The 17,848-nt window shown below is 45.4% G+C and overlaps 3 protein-coding genes across 3 annotated transcripts; 1 reads left to right on the top strand and 2 right to left on the bottom strand.

Moving 5' to 3' along the window:
* Positions 1-6,974: 6,974 nt before the first annotated feature.
* LOC112892350 lies at positions 6,975-8,772 on the top strand. The gene is made up of 6 exons (XM_025959534.1): positions 6,975-7,318; positions 7,419-7,700; positions 7,798-7,914; positions 7,993-8,163; positions 8,282-8,405; positions 8,504-8,772. The coding sequence occupies exons 1-6, from the start codon at positions 7,046-7,048 to the stop codon at positions 8,617-8,619; spliced, it is 1,083 nt and encodes a 360-aa protein (XP_025815319.1). The 5' UTR covers positions 6,975-7,045; the 3' UTR covers positions 8,620-8,772.
* On the bottom strand, positions 8,723-13,005 carry LOC112892351 (GDT1-like protein 1, chloroplastic). The gene is made up of 12 exons (XM_025959536.1): positions 12,736-13,005; positions 12,386-12,652; positions 12,196-12,249; positions 11,598-11,659; positions 11,386-11,454; positions 11,262-11,313; positions 11,043-11,117; positions 10,442-10,571; positions 10,287-10,357; positions 9,762-9,809; positions 9,330-9,445; positions 8,723-9,195 (listed from the first exon to the last, which is right to left on the bottom strand). Exons 1-11 carry the CDS (start codon positions 12,871-12,873, stop codon positions 9,374-9,376), a joined length of 1,038 nt encoding a protein of 345 aa, XP_025815321.1. The 5' UTR covers positions 12,874-13,005; the 3' UTR covers positions 8,723-9,195; positions 9,330-9,373.
* Positions 13,006-13,173: 168 nt separating this feature from the next.
* On the bottom strand, positions 13,174-16,432 carry LOC112892352. Its single transcript, XM_025959537.1, has 2 exons — positions 15,962-16,432; positions 13,174-13,801 (listed from the first exon to the last, which is right to left on the bottom strand). The coding sequence occupies exons 1-2, from the start codon at positions 16,309-16,311 to the stop codon at positions 13,315-13,317; spliced, it is 837 nt and encodes a 278-aa protein (XP_025815322.1). The 5' UTR covers positions 16,312-16,432; the 3' UTR covers positions 13,174-13,314.
* Positions 16,433-17,848: the final 1,416 nt, after the last annotated feature.

The raw sequence follows: 17,848 nt of genomic DNA, 5'->3' as shown, positions 1-17,848 counted from the left end.
GAAATATATCTAAAAACTATTGAAAATACTTAAAACTCATCAAAATATAACTACCCTAATAAATATTCCTAAAAACTATTGAAAATACTAAAAACTCCTCAAAATATAACTACCCTAAGAAATATTCCTAAAAACTATTAAAAATACTAAAAACTATTCAAAATATAACTACCCTAAAAAATATATCTAAAAACTATTAAAATTACTAAAAACTATTCAAAATATAACTACCCTAAGAAATATATCTAAAAACTATTGAAAATACTAAAAACTATTTAAAATAGAACTACCCTAACAAATATTTCTAAAAGCTATTAAAAATACTGAAAACTATTCAAAATATAACTACCCTAACAAATATTCCTAAAAATAATTGATAATTATACAATTAGAACGAGAATATACCTCCAAACCGACGTGTGAACAGAGATTTGCCGCTTCGTCTCCTCTCTTCCTCTCCTCCCTTTCTTTTTTTGTTGATTTTTGCTGAATAATATGAGAATTAGGGGTGGGTGGGGGGCTTAAATATGGGGGGGGGGGGACGTCCCGCCTGTTGGGAGGGCGGGATGCCCCTCCGGGGAACCTCCCGCCCGTTGGGAGGGCGGGATGCCTCTCAGGAGACCTCCCGCCCGTTGGACGGGCGGGATGCCGTGTTAGGGGCTTTTTCGCGAATAAAAAAGTTTTCTTTCGCGAAGAGGCCCCCGAGAGGGGCTTGGAAAATATTTTTCGACCTCTCGCCCGTTGGATGGGCGGGAGGTCTCCGGCCCCACGCCTCCCATCCGTTGATCGGGCGGGAGGCGCCCATTTTTCAAATTTTTCCAAACCGGCACCCCTTTTTCGAATTTAATTTTTTAACCCTTTTTTGAAAAAAAAACTCCACACACACACAAAGAAAGGCAAAAGGAATACTGAATGCAGCACATACTGGAAAAAAATGTTACAACTAGCAAATATTCATAGCAGTATGCATGTTCCCTTGCTACATAATTTTCCATTATGCTCCTACATTACTATCACTGCACAAAAAGCCGAGAATTTGGTCGGATTCCTTGTCCAGTATAAACGGCAGAGCAAGGCCATGGAATATGCAGCAGTGCAGGACATGGCCCATGGCGGAACTCTCAGGCAAAAAAGGCATGCATGAGAGAATCCGGAGCAGCAGTAGGAGTAGGACACGACACGAGCTGCCGGTGGACTTGACTCGAGACGAGACGAGACGGGACGGGACAGGACGGACGGCTCCATCCGGCATGGGCGGATGGGAGGAAAACGGCGATGCCATCCACTGCACTTGTATGCAATGGCATCGCATCGATCCAGTGATCCACAGGTCCCGTCAGGAGTGGAGGGCGCATGGTCTCGTCTCGTCTCGCTGTTTGATTCCTTCGTGCCCACTGCCCAGCGCCTCCCTCATTGCTTGCGGTAATCCATCCATGGATGGTCGTCCCAACTCCCAAGTCCCAAGCCGCCGGCCGGCCGGCTGCCCCAGCCCATGCACGCAATGCAAAGCACCTGCTGGATATCTTGATCGGACATCGAGTGGTGATGGGCTTTGGCGCTGAGGTGACGGCCTGCAGCGGCAGCTTGGAGATGGCGAGCGAGCACGGCCGACCGGGGCCGGTCGTTGATTCATGGGCTGGACTGGAGCCTGGAGATGGCGAGTGCGGGGGCCGGAAGGCACGGGCACATGCTCTGGCTCACACAGACACAGGCGCGCCACCAGCCTCTCGCCCATCAACTCCGGCCGGCCGGGCCGGAGCCCCTGCTCGTCGCCGCTGCACGAGACTGCCGTACGCTGGCGCACTGTTGCTGCTGCAGCATCTTCGTCCCAGTGCGTACGGGCGGCGCTACCCCCCGCCGCCTCCTTCGAGCCCTCAACGTCGCCCGTCATTCCAACCGTCTCCTCAGCTCCCCCAGCCCACAGCCTCACTGCCAGACCTGCCGGCCGGTGGCTGCTGGCTGCTAGCTCCGGCAAACCAAAGCTAGGACCACACGCGCGACGCCAAGAGCTTAGCTGAGCTTGGCGTAAAAAATCGTGGCAAGAAAACGCCTGTTGACGCACATGACGCCACGTCGCGGCGAGGGTGGCGCGACTGTGATGAGTGGCAGCATGTGTGTCTGGGTACGGGAAGGGACAAGATTTCCAAGGAGCAGCATCTGCCGCCCCCGTCCAGGAGCTCAGCTGGTTGGTGGGCCGCGCGCCGTGCCTGTGTGCGTGCATGCTTGGTTGCCTGGTTGTGGTTGGTGCGTTCGCACACGAGAAGATGTGCAAGGGAACTTTGTTTATAGGACAGGACATCTACCTAGCTAAAAGCTACCTCTGCTATAGGCCTAGGCAGTCTCTGTTGGATTGGACGTGGGTGCCACTGTGGCCCGAAAGCGTGCTTGCTTGGGTGCTGCTTGGAGCACTCACTTTGTCCATGCATCTCTTCATTCTATTCTGATCACCTACCGGCTACTAGATTTTCAACACTTCCTCCAATGTTTCTTGCTGATGGCCGATGGTCATTGTGTCTTCTCTACAATTTCTTCGTGCGATACCCTAGTATTGATACTGATCCAACCTTTTTTTTTAAAAAAAGATACTGATCCAACCTGGTTTAAAAACTGATCCATGCTACAAAACATGCATGACCGTAGGAAGACAAAGGTAAATCAAGGGATAAGGGATGCCACCTTTTTTTAACCCTGGAACATCAGAAAGCAAGTTTTTTAAAAAAAAGAAAAGAAAAGAAAACATGTACTATCAGTTAATCAGATATAGCCACTGTGTAAACGGTGCAAGAGGACTTGGAATGAAACAAATCCAAAAGTACCATGTGGCCTTTACCACGGATAGACAGCAGGTTCGTTGTCCTTTTCCCATCACCACACATGATCCGATCTAGCTAGACCACTTATCAATATTACTGAACAATCTAACAGTGCCAATAATGTAGAATTTAATCAGCCCTATATTTCTAGGTGAAATCAGTGTTGCTTCACCTTGCAATCAGAAAAAAGAAACGGCAACCACTTGACCTGACCACCAAAGAGAGGAGGAGGAGGCCTACCACCACCACCACCACACTGCATTATTTTGAGCCGTATCCTGTTAGGGTTTGGCCTTTGGGCCCCTTTGGCTGGCCCTGCAGTGTGCCTCTTGCTTTACGAGCAAAGAAAGGGAGACCGCTAGCTAGGAAATGATACAAGGCTTCGGCCCTTTGCCACTTCTCATACTGTAGTGCTAGCTAGTACATCACAAGCATTGTTTATCTGTATATACACACACATCTTGTAACGCTTGTGATGTCATTGCTTTGACCTATTTAATGGCCTTGTCCATCGCCTTGTATGCCTCGCCGTCTAGCCGTCTACCTTTTCTTTTCTCCTTGCACCCATCAGAATCCATTGCCTTGCTCGCAAGATCCGCAGAGAAACGAGGCCATGGGAGGCTCTGATCAAGTTCCTAGGGCGGTTGTGCGTGCCCTGTGTTCTCCCTCTCTTCTAATTTGTTGTTAGTTTATTTGCCGTCATCATGGCAGTGATGGCCGCTGGCCGGATGGAAGAGAGCGTCCTTCAGTCCACTCAGGGGAGGTGCTAGGGTCGAATTAGCTGCCGACTCATTCACCCACATGCCAAGCACCCGCCATGGAAAGAGCTTAGCACATGAGTGAATGAAGCGGGAGGTAAAACCTTCGATCTCGCACCATCGTTGCTTGGACTGAAGGGTGCTCCCTCCTCCTGCTTGCTTACTAAGCATGAGACATGCAGCTTCGATCCGTCTCAAGGTTTCAGTTGATGATCTGTATTTTTCCTGTTTTTGCTTGATCTGTGTGTTGCTTGAGCTGCTTATTTATTTGGCATCTGATGCATCATATATATTATATACAGCAGCTGAGATGCCAAACTATGGGTCTATTTTAATCATGTGCTTACTGTTCTTTTCTGGTTGTTAATATCCCTCACATAGTTAATGGAGATCCAAAGCTTTTGTACTTTCCTTAATCTTGCTCTTTTGGGTACTAGCTAAATCCTTGATCTCCTCGCTGCATCTTGATCTCTTCCGAAAAGAGGAGATACCAGCAGTTTCTGAACCAAAAAAAAAACTTTTGCTTTTACTTGTGTAGATCTCACAGAACAGGATCCACACACATGCATCTCTTCAGCTGCAGGTTCTTGCTTCCATCCAGTGATCCATGGAAGGTGGTGTGCACTGTTGTGGACTAGGACTGAACACGATGCTTTTCTGGGTGTGGGAATCTGTGGAATCCACATCTTTCGGTTCGTGCAACAGCGAGACGTCTTTCGATCTCCCTGTTTGCTTTGGAACTTTGCATGCAACTATTGATTCGACGTGTGCTAGCATAGCAACAGCTGGTGCTCCGGCCTTGTTGCTTTTGGAGCATGGCCACCACTTGGACTGGATCATCAGGTTTCCCTAGGTTTTTTCTGGTGTCCCCCGTAAGAAAGATTTCCCAAGGTCGTGTGAGACTGCTTAGGCACTTGTCTGTCCTTTGAGATTTGTGATTTTTATCCCGGTTTTAGTGTTCATGATTTTGTGCTAGATCCGATCCACTTGTGTTTTGCATCATCAGCATGTTTTCCCACACATGATGGCCACAACCTTTGGTCTCTGAAAGTATGTGAGCGTGCATGTCGGGCCTTCTTTAGCAAGTGACTTTTTTTTCACCCAAGATATGAAGGGAAATTAGAATGATAGGCAATTTGACTATACTACGAGAGTGTTGAGATGTGGTATATATGCTCTTTTTTCTTTTTGTGAGTCTTTCACTGCAATGATTGACTTAATTGCTTCATCAGAACTATAATACTTGAGATGTGGTGTATATATATTTGTGTAATCTCCAAGAAGCGCCTACTACATAAATCATCACAAAGTAACCATAATGTCCAGTCACACAAGGTTATACTTGTACTGGTATTACTGGTATCATATGTGTTTATATTTCTTTTCAGAAGTCGTATATCTTTTGTGATGTTCATCATGTATATGGTTTTTCAATAAAACTTTTTTAAAACAATACATGTTTTATGATTACTTATTATATTATAGTCATAATTTCAAAGAGTTGGATTATGATCTTTAGACTCTAGTCAGATTATTGCATCCTCTTGCACTGAGGGCCTAATAATTGCTGCATATGTTTCAGTAGCAACTATACACAAATGCTAGGGTTAGGATCCATCTGATGCTACAAGGCATATCTATTGTTCCTGAAGAACTTATATAGGAGATCAATAAAGGGTGCAGTGCATTTCACTGAAGCCTCTGTCCATCAAAAGACGCCTTTTCCCTCTCGCATTGCTGTGGCCTGTAACTGTAATTGACTGACCGTCGGTCATCAGTGTGCAACCTTGCTGGCATGCTTCTTATGAATAATACTACTATGGAAGCCATCCACAATTTGTTGTTAAATTAGTGGCAATTCATAATTTCATATTATGATCTTGTTGTGATGTTTTTGTTCTGGATGTAATTGGCGCCATTTTTAAAAAAACATTGAAATCAAGCTCCTGAAATATAATTCGGACTTCATAACTAAAGATATAAACAGTGAACATAAAATTTTGTTATCTCCACATTTGCATCAAACATGTCTTTTGTGCCAGACAGCAACTAATCCTGCTGTTAATATAACTTTGTTGTAATTAGATCAGCACGCATGCGTGCTAACATGGCTATCACTGAGAACAGTTAATCCCGCTGTCTGAATAAATTGCGACAGTGGAGACGTTGAATGATATTTATTGTGCCAATAGGTTCCAAATCTCTTTGGATTTAAAATTTTCTGGTCTTGTCAACTGTAACCAGGTATTGCCCATGTCACCATGACTTGTGGAATCCATTTATCCCATCATACCAAAATAACAAACAGCTGCTTCAAGAATGTTAATACGCACTGTTCAAGTCTCGGGCAGTTTGAAACAGAGATGACATCTCCACAAGCAACATTTTAATTTCATGAAAGACCTAGACAGCTTCCGGTTTATGTATTAATAAGAAGAGAGTTCACAAGCAACATTTATCAGTGCTCCATAAAAAGGAGAACACTTAAGAGCCTCTGTGCAGGTGTAATAAAGTTACATATGCCGCAGAAGGGCATGGAACCTTATTTGGTGCCATTTGCAGGTGCCTGGACTCTGGAACCAGCTGAGAGCCATGGCAGCCAGCCACTCAGTTCCCGGCAACTTGCAATTCTTCTCACCCATGCTTCTGCGTGCAGTGACTCAGTGCATGTCCAGGCCACTCAGCATTCTTCTCGCTCATTTCTGAACGCCTCCCTTCTTCCCATGGATGATTTCAGTGACTATCCCGCAACTTGTCAAACAATGACGAGAGGGAGGAGATTCTACATGACCGGCCGGAGAAGAGAGAGAAATTAAGAGAGTGGTGGCATTTGTGATGGTGTGAAACCCTAACCCTAAAGTTGCCAAAGGCAGTAGCAGACAGCAAGGCTGCAGGCGGGGGGGGGGGGGGGGGGGGGGGGGGGGGGAGGGGTTGGAACTCACAGAGCTGATAGCTGTGCATGTGGAGGCCTGCACCCATTCCCACCTCGTGTCTGCAACCTTGAACTCCTTATCGTTACAATCTTAAAACACCTTTAAACCCCATTGGATGCACTAAAAAATTGGCTTCAGATGTGGGCGTCTCCAAATTCCAAGGTGCATGGGCTCTCTTTCCCGATGAACCAGTGCTGGAGCACTATTCTATTAGGGCTTTGTACTTTGGTCTTTGGGTCTTTCAAGTGCAACTCATCTTTGTTTACCGATGAGAGAGAGAGAGAGAGAGAGGGGTTCTTGGCGCCATCTGCAATGATGGCGACATGGAAAATGCTTGTTTTTCTTCTTTTTGCCTGGGCCGGCTGTGTATGTTGGTGGAATGGCCCGGCCTTTCATAGTCAGCCCAGCCAGTTTGCACCTACAACTTTGACGTGGCCGCGCCCACTCACAAGCCGCTTGGAGGAGATAAGGCGCCGCACTGCAACAAGGGGATTGCTCGTGACACTCTAACGTGTCGCGTCACTAGGCCTAGGCGTGCAACATGGGCGCCGACGGCGAGCTGGATGTCTTCGACGCCGGCCGCTGCGCCGACGGGTACGCGCTGGGCCTCGCCGTGGGCCGGCGGTTCGCCGACGTCATCAGGAGCAGGATGCGGCTGGACCTCGTGCTCCGGGAGCAGCTGCTGCCGTTCGCGTCGACGGCGAAGGCGGCGCCGCTCCTCGCCGCCCTCCAGGCCGCCAACAGGGAGAGGTACCCGCGGTACTGGGACGAGCTGGTGGGCACCGCCGACGGCAGCGGGGTCCCGCTCCTCCACGTAGAATGACGCCCTTGCCCTTGCTGTTCTCATTGCTGCCTGCCTCGGCTCGGCGGGTTGCGGCGTTGACTGTTTCTTCCTTCTGACTCTGAGCGAGCAGGTCATCCTGGTCAACTTCAGGAAGGAGATCCTGCCGTTCATCCCCAAGGAGGGCGGTGATCACGGCCGGGAGGAGGAGGAGGAGCCCGACGGCGACTGCTCCGACGTCCTCATCGTCAGCGTCTCCACGGCGATCGCCGCGCACAACGAGGACGGGAACGTCGCGCTGCTCGGCCACACGTACCTGGTGCGGGCCACGCTGCCGGACGGCCTGTCCTTCACCGCCTACACCTGTGCCGGCGAGCTCCCGAGCTGCGCCTTCGGGTTCAACAGCAACGGCGTGGTAAGCGAGCATCACCGCACCATGCCATAGTTATTTGCATCCCGAATTTCCATTTCCACTGTCAGATTAAGAGGAGCTTCGAACACCGATTTCTCAGGCCTTCACGCTCGACTCGGTTCCTCCGGTGAACGACGAGATCGTCGCCGGCGCCATTGCCCGGAACTTCGTGTCACGGGACCTGCTAGAGGCGAAGAACCTCGAGGACGCAATGCACGTACGTAACTGCGAGTGAACGCCGCCACTTCACTCTCTGTCAGTAAAGCCATTGATGGACATGTTCTCCTTGGACCAGAGGATCTGCTCACCGGGCGTCTCAGTCGGCCACAGCTACAACCTGATGGACGTCAGAGGCCGGAGTATCGTCAACGTCGAGACCGCCTCCGGGAACCGGTTTGCCGTCCACGAGGCCGGCGCCACGCCGTTCTTCCACGCGAACATGTACCGGCATCTCCAAGTGAAGCAGGTAGGAGATGCTGCTCCGTCCCTGATCGAGATGATCGCTTAACTGCTGTAACCATCAGATTGATTCGATCGCTCGATGAGTGACGAACTGACGAGTGAATTGCCATTGCGTCGAGAAGGTGCAGGACGAGAACTCCATGAGCAGGGAGAAGAGAGCAGCGCAGTGTTCAGTGGACTCCAAGGAAACGGCACTTTCACTGCTGGGAGATACAGCTGATGACAAGTACCCAATCTACATGACAGGTGATTCCCAATCAGTTCAACCATTTTTCATGTGTTCTGAGTAGTACTGTAAATTTGCAACATGAACTGAGCTCCTTTTTCACGGTAATTACTTTCAGGGCCAACATTGCACACTCTATGCACCGTCTTAGTTGACCTCGACAAGAAGACGATGGCCATATACAAAGGAAATCCGAAGAACGGAGAAATGGCTCTTGTTCTTCCTATGTTATGAAACTAAGGAAATCAGCCCAATTCTTGTGTGAGAACTTGAGCAGCTCTCCCAATTCCTATTTCTATCTGTACCTGAAAGCTACACAGATTTTGGACACTGCAGGTGCCATTCATTGAATCGTTGAGCATAATTTCTTTTCCTAAACACATAAAACATGCATACTCTGAGTACATCAGCTCAGTAGTTTCAGCCACTGGCAATACATTATTGCTCATCTATTCATCTTGCTCTTTGTACTGTGGGAAAATGGAGAAAAAAGAAGAAGAAAAACTGTACTCGACAGAAAGGCCGAAACAGTTCATCCAGGTGCATCACAGTTTCTGGAATTGAACATCAGTGTGGTCTAATATTGTCTTTTGCCTCTACCATGCTTCTCTGATATACGTGTAAATAATCTAAGGAAATGAATTTGCTTCACGGAATTCACAAATTTTCTCCCAGTCTCATATTCTGCTCGGACGTATAGTGCTTTGACTACAAATCATGCTGATGAAAGAAAGACTGAGGCGAATTCTCATCACCAACAGCAAAACATTCTATGCAAGCCGGGATGTTCCACTCGAGGAATGCAAGTTCCTGTGGAGGATCATGTTAGATAACAAAGCAATTACTATCATTAAAATCAACTAAGCTGATTTTACTATGCTTTGAGGAAAACAAAAGACTCAAGTAGCTGGAACCTGCCACTATAGGTTGCAGACATTGCACACCTTTCGGTATTTTGTTGAGCAATTATGGAAGTTGGAACTCTGTATCAAGTCACAATCTCAACTATAGTAATGGCAGCAAAGGCTAAAAATAGGCTCCCTCCAATGTATGCTATAATCTGCACAGAGCAACGCTTCATTTCAGTGACATTTATGTACACAAACTTTTTGGAAAATGAATGGCTCATGGAATTTATCAAAGCCTTTATCAGTAAGCCAGCTGCTGTTTTCTACACAAAAAATATATAATCTGCTAAATGGAAAAAAGATTCCCTTCCAGTTACAATTTTAACTGCTAAAACACTTGTGATGGATGAAACTGACAAACAAATCGAAAGTCAACTAAGAAATTCATCACGTTTTAAATTTTCAAGGGCAAAACCCTGTTAGATAGGATATTTGTTTTGCTTCGGTATTGATAGTTTACCAATTTACCTTTTCAGACAAGAATGTTCCCAGCAAAGAACCACCAAGAACTGCAATCTGTAGGAAGAAATTTTTTAATATCAGTTTTTCCCCTAGAAACCACAGCCAGAAATACAAAAGGCACAGCACACTAACTGATTGGTACACTATCATGTATTTGCTGCTCATACTGTACTCGTAATCTACAAATAGAAGTTCATTTTGTGAGCCATAAAGGAACCTAAATTCCTATTCCTGTTGTTATACTCTAATGGAGTCAAGTCAATGCAGACTTCCAAATATAGATCAATTAGAGAAGGCACTTGCAAGGAACCAAGACTGGGGTGAAAACAGATCAACAACAAACCAATCATTCGTGGAAGTACTAAACAATTGTCTGAATCCACTGCAGTATTATTATGCTCATTGCTCGAATATGTTAATCATGAACAAGTTAATGAGTGTTCCTTCGAACTAATGCTATTTGCAGTGGAAAAAATTGACGTCAATAATCTTGTCTCAAGTATAAACTATCACCATCACTGCTGAACTTACCAATGTTGCAACAGCATGACCAGCAAGTGATCCTGCAATGACACCCAGAGGGGATGAAGCTGCTGCAAGTGCTGCAAAGGTATAGGAAAATAGTGTCAATGTTGATTATGCTTATAGAAATCTGACTATTTATAAAGTGGAGTAAGGAGATATACCAATTGTAGAGAAAAATGATTTATCACCCCATTCTGCGACAAAAACCAACACAAATGTGCTAGCTATAGTACCAGCAGCAGACATGACCCCCGCACCATTTCCAGAGAATTTGGATACTGCTAACTCAGCCTACAATTGTCCAAACAGTGTCATAGAGGAGAGAGAATTATAATCAAACACAACAAATTTATCCAAACTAATCACACAAGTTACAGATCTGCTATGAGGTATAGATTTTCTAATATTTTCTCGCTGTCCAACTTGCAGCATATAGTTTTTGCAGTTTTTTTTTAAGACTATGATATGTTGTAAGTATTCAATGGATTGGACTGCTCTGTAGGATTTCAAGTATATAAAACTTGGAATAGAAGATGGAACTTGGGAGTCTGGGATACAAACTTTAGCATGCAAAATTTGGATAAAAAGTATATATTTGGAGACCATCATATTCAGTCAGCAAAGACTTAAGAGATCATATATAGATATAGGTGCGAAAGAAATTTTCCTTAGTTCAGGCTATTGATCAATACTTGGAATTCAATATATTTTCTAAACTTAAAAACTTGAAATGATATTCTTGGCACAGCTTTAAAGTTCTACCTCTTCTTGCTCCTCATTGATCTTTTCATCATCACCTGAAGCTGCATCAAGTAATGTGGTAACCCCATAATAAACCTATAGTTCATTAAAATTAGTCAGGAATAATAAGCATGTTTTAACCTCACAAAAGAATGCAAGAGTAATAACCACACATTCCTTTAAAAAAACCGATCACATATATCAATTTATTTGTGTGTAACAAATGTGCAAGATCCTTACCAAGAGACAAGCAGCAGCAATGTCATCAACTGGGAAATCAGTACCACCAAACCTGCATGTAATAAGATGTTCAGTAAATAATAGCGCCCAATAGAAACTCTTCTTGCACAATAAGGATAATTACCCAAACGGAATGATTCCATCAACATAGTGGAATGCTCGACCAAGAACTACAGATATAATGGTCATTACCCTGTTAATCACAAAGAAAAAACTCATTTATGTAATGGCAGATATTAATGGAACTTAAGTATGTAACTAGAAGCAAATAAAGCCTGTGAAAAAATTGAAGAAGAAACATAGCATGTAAGGAGCATGAAAATACATAGTACTTACGAAAGAGCTCCAAATGTGCCAAGGAAAATGACTGCTCCAGAATTTCTAGCTGCTAAAAGTGCCTATTCAAACACATGCAACTGCAGCATTTATCAATGACTCATTTTAGTATATATCACTGACAAAGTTATTCGTACGGTATAGATTGGGAAGCAGAGGGACCAGCAAGAAGGAAAACAATTAGGGGGCCTAAAATATTGCTCATGAGTATTTTGTTGCTTTCAAGCTAATATCTGGCATTCTAGCATGCTGACAGTATATTACTCTGATTCCAAGGACAACATACAGTGGCTCAAGATTGCGCATAGGTTGCATACAGTTGGAGATTCAACATCGCAAGATGAATCAGCAGAAAACAACATTAAGGTCAGCCATCTGGATTCTTCAGAAACTTGTGTAGTCAGATGAACTCTGAACGCTCAAGGTAAAGTGGTGGACACTGGAGGTCAGTACTAGGTCACCAAGTTAAATTTATGTTTCATTCGTTTCGTAAAAGCATGCTCTTTCTATCAACAAGGAAGTTTAAACAATGAACTGTTCGGAAGCAGGTCTGATTATTGCAGGATAATCTAATTGTGGTTATGGAGTGAGTACTCACCGCAATGAAGAACGTTCTGTCCCCTAGCTCAGAAAAGAAGATCAATAGGAAAGCCTGAAACGCAGATTAAATGTGGATACAAAGACTAATGAGCAAGAAATTCTTATAAACGAAAATGTATGGAATATAAGAGAACACAATCAATCTGCCGGTAGCAGAAAAAGAAAGGAGCATAGGCCGTTATCTTAACTGAAGCAAAACCTGTGCTGATGTCCCCGAGATCCCCCAGCACGTCCGCCAGCTGCAGGCCGCCGAACTGCGTGGCGGCCATCGCCTGCTGCGTCCCCTGGAGCACGAGCACCCCCGCCACCGTGGCGAACGCGATCCCGCACGATGCGTCGAATGGCGCGGCCCGGGACCTTCCCTGACCAGCCGCTGGCTCAGCCGCCTTCCGAACCGACAGCCCAGTGCCTCCTCCAACCGGCGGCCGCTCTCCCGACTTGAGGCACCTCAACACCTGCAGATACAATTCGCACCAGGTGTTCGGCAACAGCCCTCTTTGGTGGAACAAAGCAAGGAGTTCGGGTGGGGGAGCTGTACCGAGCGGCCGGGCAGCGGTAGCCTGCCGCGGCGCGGCGGTGTGCGGAGGGACGGGCGAGGAGCCCTTGTTCGGATGGGAGTGGCGGAGGAGGAGGCGAACACGGTTGAGCAGGAGCAGGAGGCGGCGACAGAGGCCATGGCGCGCCGCCGCGGTGGTGGTTGCGGACTTGCGGGGCGGGAGTGATCGAGTGACCTTCGGCTTGCTCTCGGCCGTTGCGAGTGGATAGAGTTCGAACGGACGGGTGGTCCGCTTCCGCGACCGGGCCCGGATGGGTGCGACCGAATTGGGCTGGCCAGCTATTTAGGACTGGCCCAATGTTGTTGTCCAGTTGGGCCCAATTAAAAGGGGAAACGACAAAAAAAAATAACTAAAACAGCGTCAGACTAGTTTGCTGACTGATATTTAACAATTAATAACAAGTGCATCCTTACAGTCCGTACACCTTAACTAAGAGGAATTCTTATTCTATAAACTGTCACTGTACATATATACAACTGTTATGACTCGATTTACTCAGTAACTTCTTGCACTATCATACGACAAAAATACAAAAATTGGAGGTTTCATGTTAAACTCATCTATCCTTCTCCCAGATCTGCTAGCGAAAGCATACGGCACAATGAGATGTAGCATTTTATCCATGCTAATCTCAAATACGATGGTGCAGCGTACAAATATTGAGATGAAGCCTCAAAATAAGTTGGTTTTGCAGTAGAAGGACAACCAAGTGATCTGATTAGCTCATGGACCGGTAGGACCTTGAATTTTGTTGGTGGATTCATAGCAACATTGTGCACCTTATGCTCATAGATCTTCCCATTCTTGTCGAGTTTATACACAGAAGCACCATCGAAGCGACCATGACCATCCCAGGGAACTCGAGGAATGCCATGGGCAATCCAGCGAATCATGATAAGGTTCTCAGCAGGCTGCCAGATACTAACTATATCAACCCACAGTGCTTTGAAAAAGATCCGGCCAGTAAAACGTAGTGCCCAGAATATCATTTTGTAATTTTCCAGGCCCTTAAATGTATTCAAAGGATCTTTGAAGACAATGTCATCTCTGAAAAAAAGAGTAACAAATAGAATTAGGAATTAGGAAAAAGATAAACGACTAGACACAACAGCTACAAGCTCTAAAGAAAATGTGACCTTCACATACTGCAGATTACTCACTACATAACCAGAATACCCAAGTGTTGCCACAAGTTATCTACAGTTGCAGACCAAAGCTATCCAATTCAACCTAGAACCAATGCCAAGCATCAAACTGGTACAGACGTACAGTACGCAGTGAAGACTGAAGATTGAATGAAAAGTTGTACATACTGATACAAAGCTAACATGGTAGTTGAAAAAAAAACATACATTATATTTCTGTTATCTTAATTATAGCTCTTCTGGATAAGTATAGTTAATATTATACAGTTCAGAAAATACTCAAAAGAGATAGTTAATATTATACAGTTCAGAAAATACTCAAAAGAGCAAGGTAAAAACAACATACATTATATTTCTGTTATCTTAATTATAGCTCTTCTGGATAAGTATAGTTAATATTATACAGTTCAGAAAATACTCAAAAGAGCAAGGTATACTAGACGTTGCATGCAAATCGATTCGTTCAAAGCTACCGACTACAGCAGGGGTAAGGACAGACAGACTTCATTTCTTTCACAAAAAGGAGGAAGACTTAGCATTATGTTTGCAGGGAAGTCAGAAGGTTAAACATGAAAATTGAGATACTGATAAAGTTAGCTGAAATAAAATGTACGCAAGCAATCAAACACTGACAGAGGATCACTTTGCTGATGAATATCAAGAAGACAACACTGCAGAAAAATAAAAATCTCAACTGAATGAGGATGTTGCCTTTAAAAAATGAGAAAGGGTAGCAGGTTTTGACCCAACTAATGAAAACCATCAGACGTGATCTAAGGTTGCATCTAATAATCAGTAGGCCCTGAGTTGAGAACTAAACTAACAACAGAAAGACAAGGTGATAAATATCAACTAACCACATAAACACAAAATAGCTGAAATAAGATGTCATGTCGTGACAAATCTAATCATGGGACTGGCACTAAAAGGGTCAAATTTAAGGATTAAGGCATATAATTTCTCCGGACAACATTTCAGTTCATTGTGGGAATGTTCGACTCAAAATCTACACTGTAGGATATAGGCATAGCCCTCGAGATGCGCCCCCATTTGCTGATAGCTAAAGCTCTATATACAAACCGCAATACAGTACGTGTCCAAATTAACATTGTATAGGGGTATAAATAACAGAGCTTCATTTCTGAATATGACTTATTGACTTTAACAACAGAAAGACAAGGGGACGTCTAGCAAATAACCACACAAACAAACAAATAGAAATTGAAAAAAAATGCCATTCATAATAAATCTAACACATGGGACTGGCGCTATAGGATCAAGCTTAAGACATAATAACCCCCCTGACAGCCATTCCACATTTCAGTTCATTGTGGGGATGGTTGACTCATTCTATAGGAGTATAGGTTCATCACATAGTCCTCCAAAGTACTCCCGTTACCCAGCAGCTAAAGAACTCAACTCTCTAAACAGGACCACAATTCATTTGCATAGACAGCCCATATCCTAATTAACAATATATAGGAAAGAATAAATGAGCTTCAAATCTGAATATGACTCTTCAGGTGATAGATGGCAACTTTAACATGCGAACTAGTTAGAAACACCAACAACGCTGGCCCAAGGCCATTCCAACTCCAAGGCTAGCCACTGCATCAACAATAATGGTACTAGAGCTAAGCTAAACTATCAATTCCAGCCAAAAGCAATATTCTGAGATAGGATCGACTTCTCAATCAGTCAGGAAACAGAATATTGCTGCCCTTTGCAATATCCGGCTTGATCTCTCAAATATAAAACTGCTGCTTATCACACCGCATTCTGAACATAATCAAGTCTATATACCAATCTGCCCAGTGGTAGCTAGTGGAGATCACAAGCTACATACGAGGGCAGCGAAAGTTCAGGTACCCACATGTTCTAATCAGAAGGTAGGTGCGGTGACTAATTTTAGCAGGAACTGAAAAGTCTCCCTAATAATCAACTGAAGCATTCATCGCGGCAAAAGACCAAACTTTTACCGCTAATTCAGTTGGAATCCGCCTAAAGCGGCTCAACTAACCCAAAACGCATCAAACTTTCATCAATTCAAGAGGCGGCGAACCTGTAGATGTCGAAGCTGGGCTCCTTGTACAGCACCTCGGGGAGCTCCTCCCTGAGCGTCCGGATCGCGTACCCCATGTTGAGGTAGTACCGCTGCCTCTCCTCCTCGTCCTCCTCCCGCCGCCTCGCCGCCGGCGGCGACTCCGACGGAGTGACCGGCGCGGCGAAGAGCGGCGGCGGCGGCGGCACCGGCAGCCTCCCCTCCCGCACGGGGTCGGCGACCTTGATCACCCGCCTCTTCCCCGCCTCCCCCTGCTTCACGCGGCCCCCCGCTGCCGCCACCGCCACGCCCCTCCTCCTCGCAGGCGGCCGCGCCGCCGCGAGGTCCGGCAGGTGCAGGAGCTGAGCCATGCGCTCCTCCCCTCTGTTTTTTTTTCCCTTTCCTCTCTGGCTGCTTAGGTTTTGAGAGGACAGAGGAGTGTGTGAACTGTATGAGAGAGGAGAGAAGTGTTATTGCACAGTACAAGTAAATGGACTCCTCTAGTTTGTTTTGGGTTGTGGATATTCTCGGGAGCGTGGCGTCAAATGGCGCTTTTGTCTCGGCGCCCGTGAATATCTATCTGATCCGTCTGGAGTGTGTCACTGCTTGTGGGCCCTCTGATAGGTTTGGTTCCAACCACAGAAGATAATGAACTACTCTGTCCATATCAAATTTTTTTACCTTAAGTCAGTTTTTTTCCCTAATTTTGATCAATCTAATAAAAGAATACATTACCATCAACAATACCAAATAAAAACACTAATCAAGACATATTTTACGGTAGGTTCAATAAAATTAATTTGAAGCTGTAGATGTTGGCATATTCTTTTATAAATTTAGGCAAAATTTATCACGATAAGACTAAGATAAATTTCATTTTAAAATTTAGGGAGCACTGTACTAAACAAACCATGTACCATCTACAATACAGCAACGTGGATCTTAGATTCTTAGTGGAGCGCGAGCTCGCAGTTATGGTAAGCTATAGCTCGCAGCACTAGATCTAACATGAGACAACGAGTCTTATTAACAGGTTTGGGGACCTAAAAGTTGGCGAGCGTCATTGCTGTGGCTTATTATATTTTTCCACCGCTATGCATCCTTTGCCAAGCGCAGCAAGCAGGCGTGAGCTCGTTGGGCCTGGCACGTCTCGTCGAGAAATGGCCATCGTCATCGAGCTCGCAACCGCAGGACCGATCCAGACGAGGCCACGAGGGCCGGCGGCATGATATGGAGGCCTACACGTCGTCTAGGAGCATGGGAAAACGACTGGGCTGGAGAGAAGAGGTTAGCTGACAAAGCTTTTCTACATTAAAAAGGGGCAGTTTCTGCTGCCACCCAACCGGCCTGATCGGACGAGTTTGTTGATCTCAAAGCGTACGTGCTTAATTACTTTGCAAGAGAATCGAGGACCAGATGTAAACCGCAAGCTACTTTTCCGAATGATCTACAGAACGAAGGGACGACGACGCGGCGCAAGCTGAAGACTGCTTGGCTGTTCACACTCCGTACGACCAGTGATGGCTCCGGCCAGCAAGATAGAGGTCGATCGGTGGACGACTTTGCTTCCTGGCCGTTTGCGTTGGTGTGTCGGTGTTGGCTTGGGTATCGCATCTTTCGTCTTTCCTGGACGAAATGCTTTTTATTTGGCTTCGAAGCAAAGCAAAAAGGTTGGGACCTGCTTTTTCTAAAAAGAAAAGGTAGATGTTGTCAACATCGCTGCGATCCGTTGTTTCGAAATTCGGATGTATATAGCTGCTCGGATGGAAGATGTTCCATTTTATTTCTCAGTAGTCAAATAAACCCCTCGACTTTGTCCCAAGGGCTACTTCGGTCCTCAAGTATCAGGTCGGCTGTATTTTAAGTCCTCTAAATTCCCTTGTTGCGTCTTGATGGACCTTTGATGAG

The sequence above is a fragment of the Panicum hallii genome, chromosome 5, assembly GCF_002211085.1.
Source record: "Panicum hallii strain FIL2 chromosome 5, PHallii_v3.1, whole genome shotgun sequence".
Taxonomy (NCBI): Eukaryota; Viridiplantae; Streptophyta; class Magnoliopsida; order Poales; family Poaceae; genus Panicum; species Panicum hallii.
This window is presented reverse-complemented; position numbering and strand designations above follow the sequence as displayed.

Coding starts and splice junctions, on each gene's coding strand:
- LOC112892350 (XM_025959534.1), top strand. CDS start 7,046: ATGGGCGCCGACGGCGAGCTGGATGTCTTCGACGCCGGCCGCTGCGCC. Junction 7,319..7,418: donor GCGGGGTCCCGCTCCTCCAC/GTAGAATGACGC, acceptor CTGAGCGAGCAG/GTCATCCTGGTCAACTTCAG. Junction 7,701..7,797: donor GGTTCAACAGCAACGGCGTG/GTAAGCGAGCAT, acceptor CCGATTTCTCAG/GCCTTCACGCTCGACTCGGT.
- LOC112892351 (XM_025959536.1), bottom strand. CDS start 12,873: ATGGCCTCTGTCGCCGCCTCCTGCTCCTGCTCAACCGTGTTCGCCTCC. Junction 12,250..12,385: donor TCAGCACAGGTTTTGCTTCA/GTTAAGATAACG, acceptor TCTGCGTTTCAG/GCTTTCCTATTGATCTTCTT. Junction 11,660..12,195: donor ACAGAACGTTCTTCATTGCG/GTGAGTACTCAC, acceptor GTGTTTGAATAG/GCACTTTTAGCAGCTAGAAA.
- LOC112892352 (XM_025959537.1), bottom strand. CDS start 16,311: ATGGCTCAGCTCCTGCACCTGCCGGACCTCGCGGCGGCGCGGCCGCCT. Junction 13,802..15,961: donor CCCAGCTTCGACATCTACAG/GTTCGCCGCCTC, acceptor TCTTTTTTTCAG/AGATGACATTGTCTTCAAAG.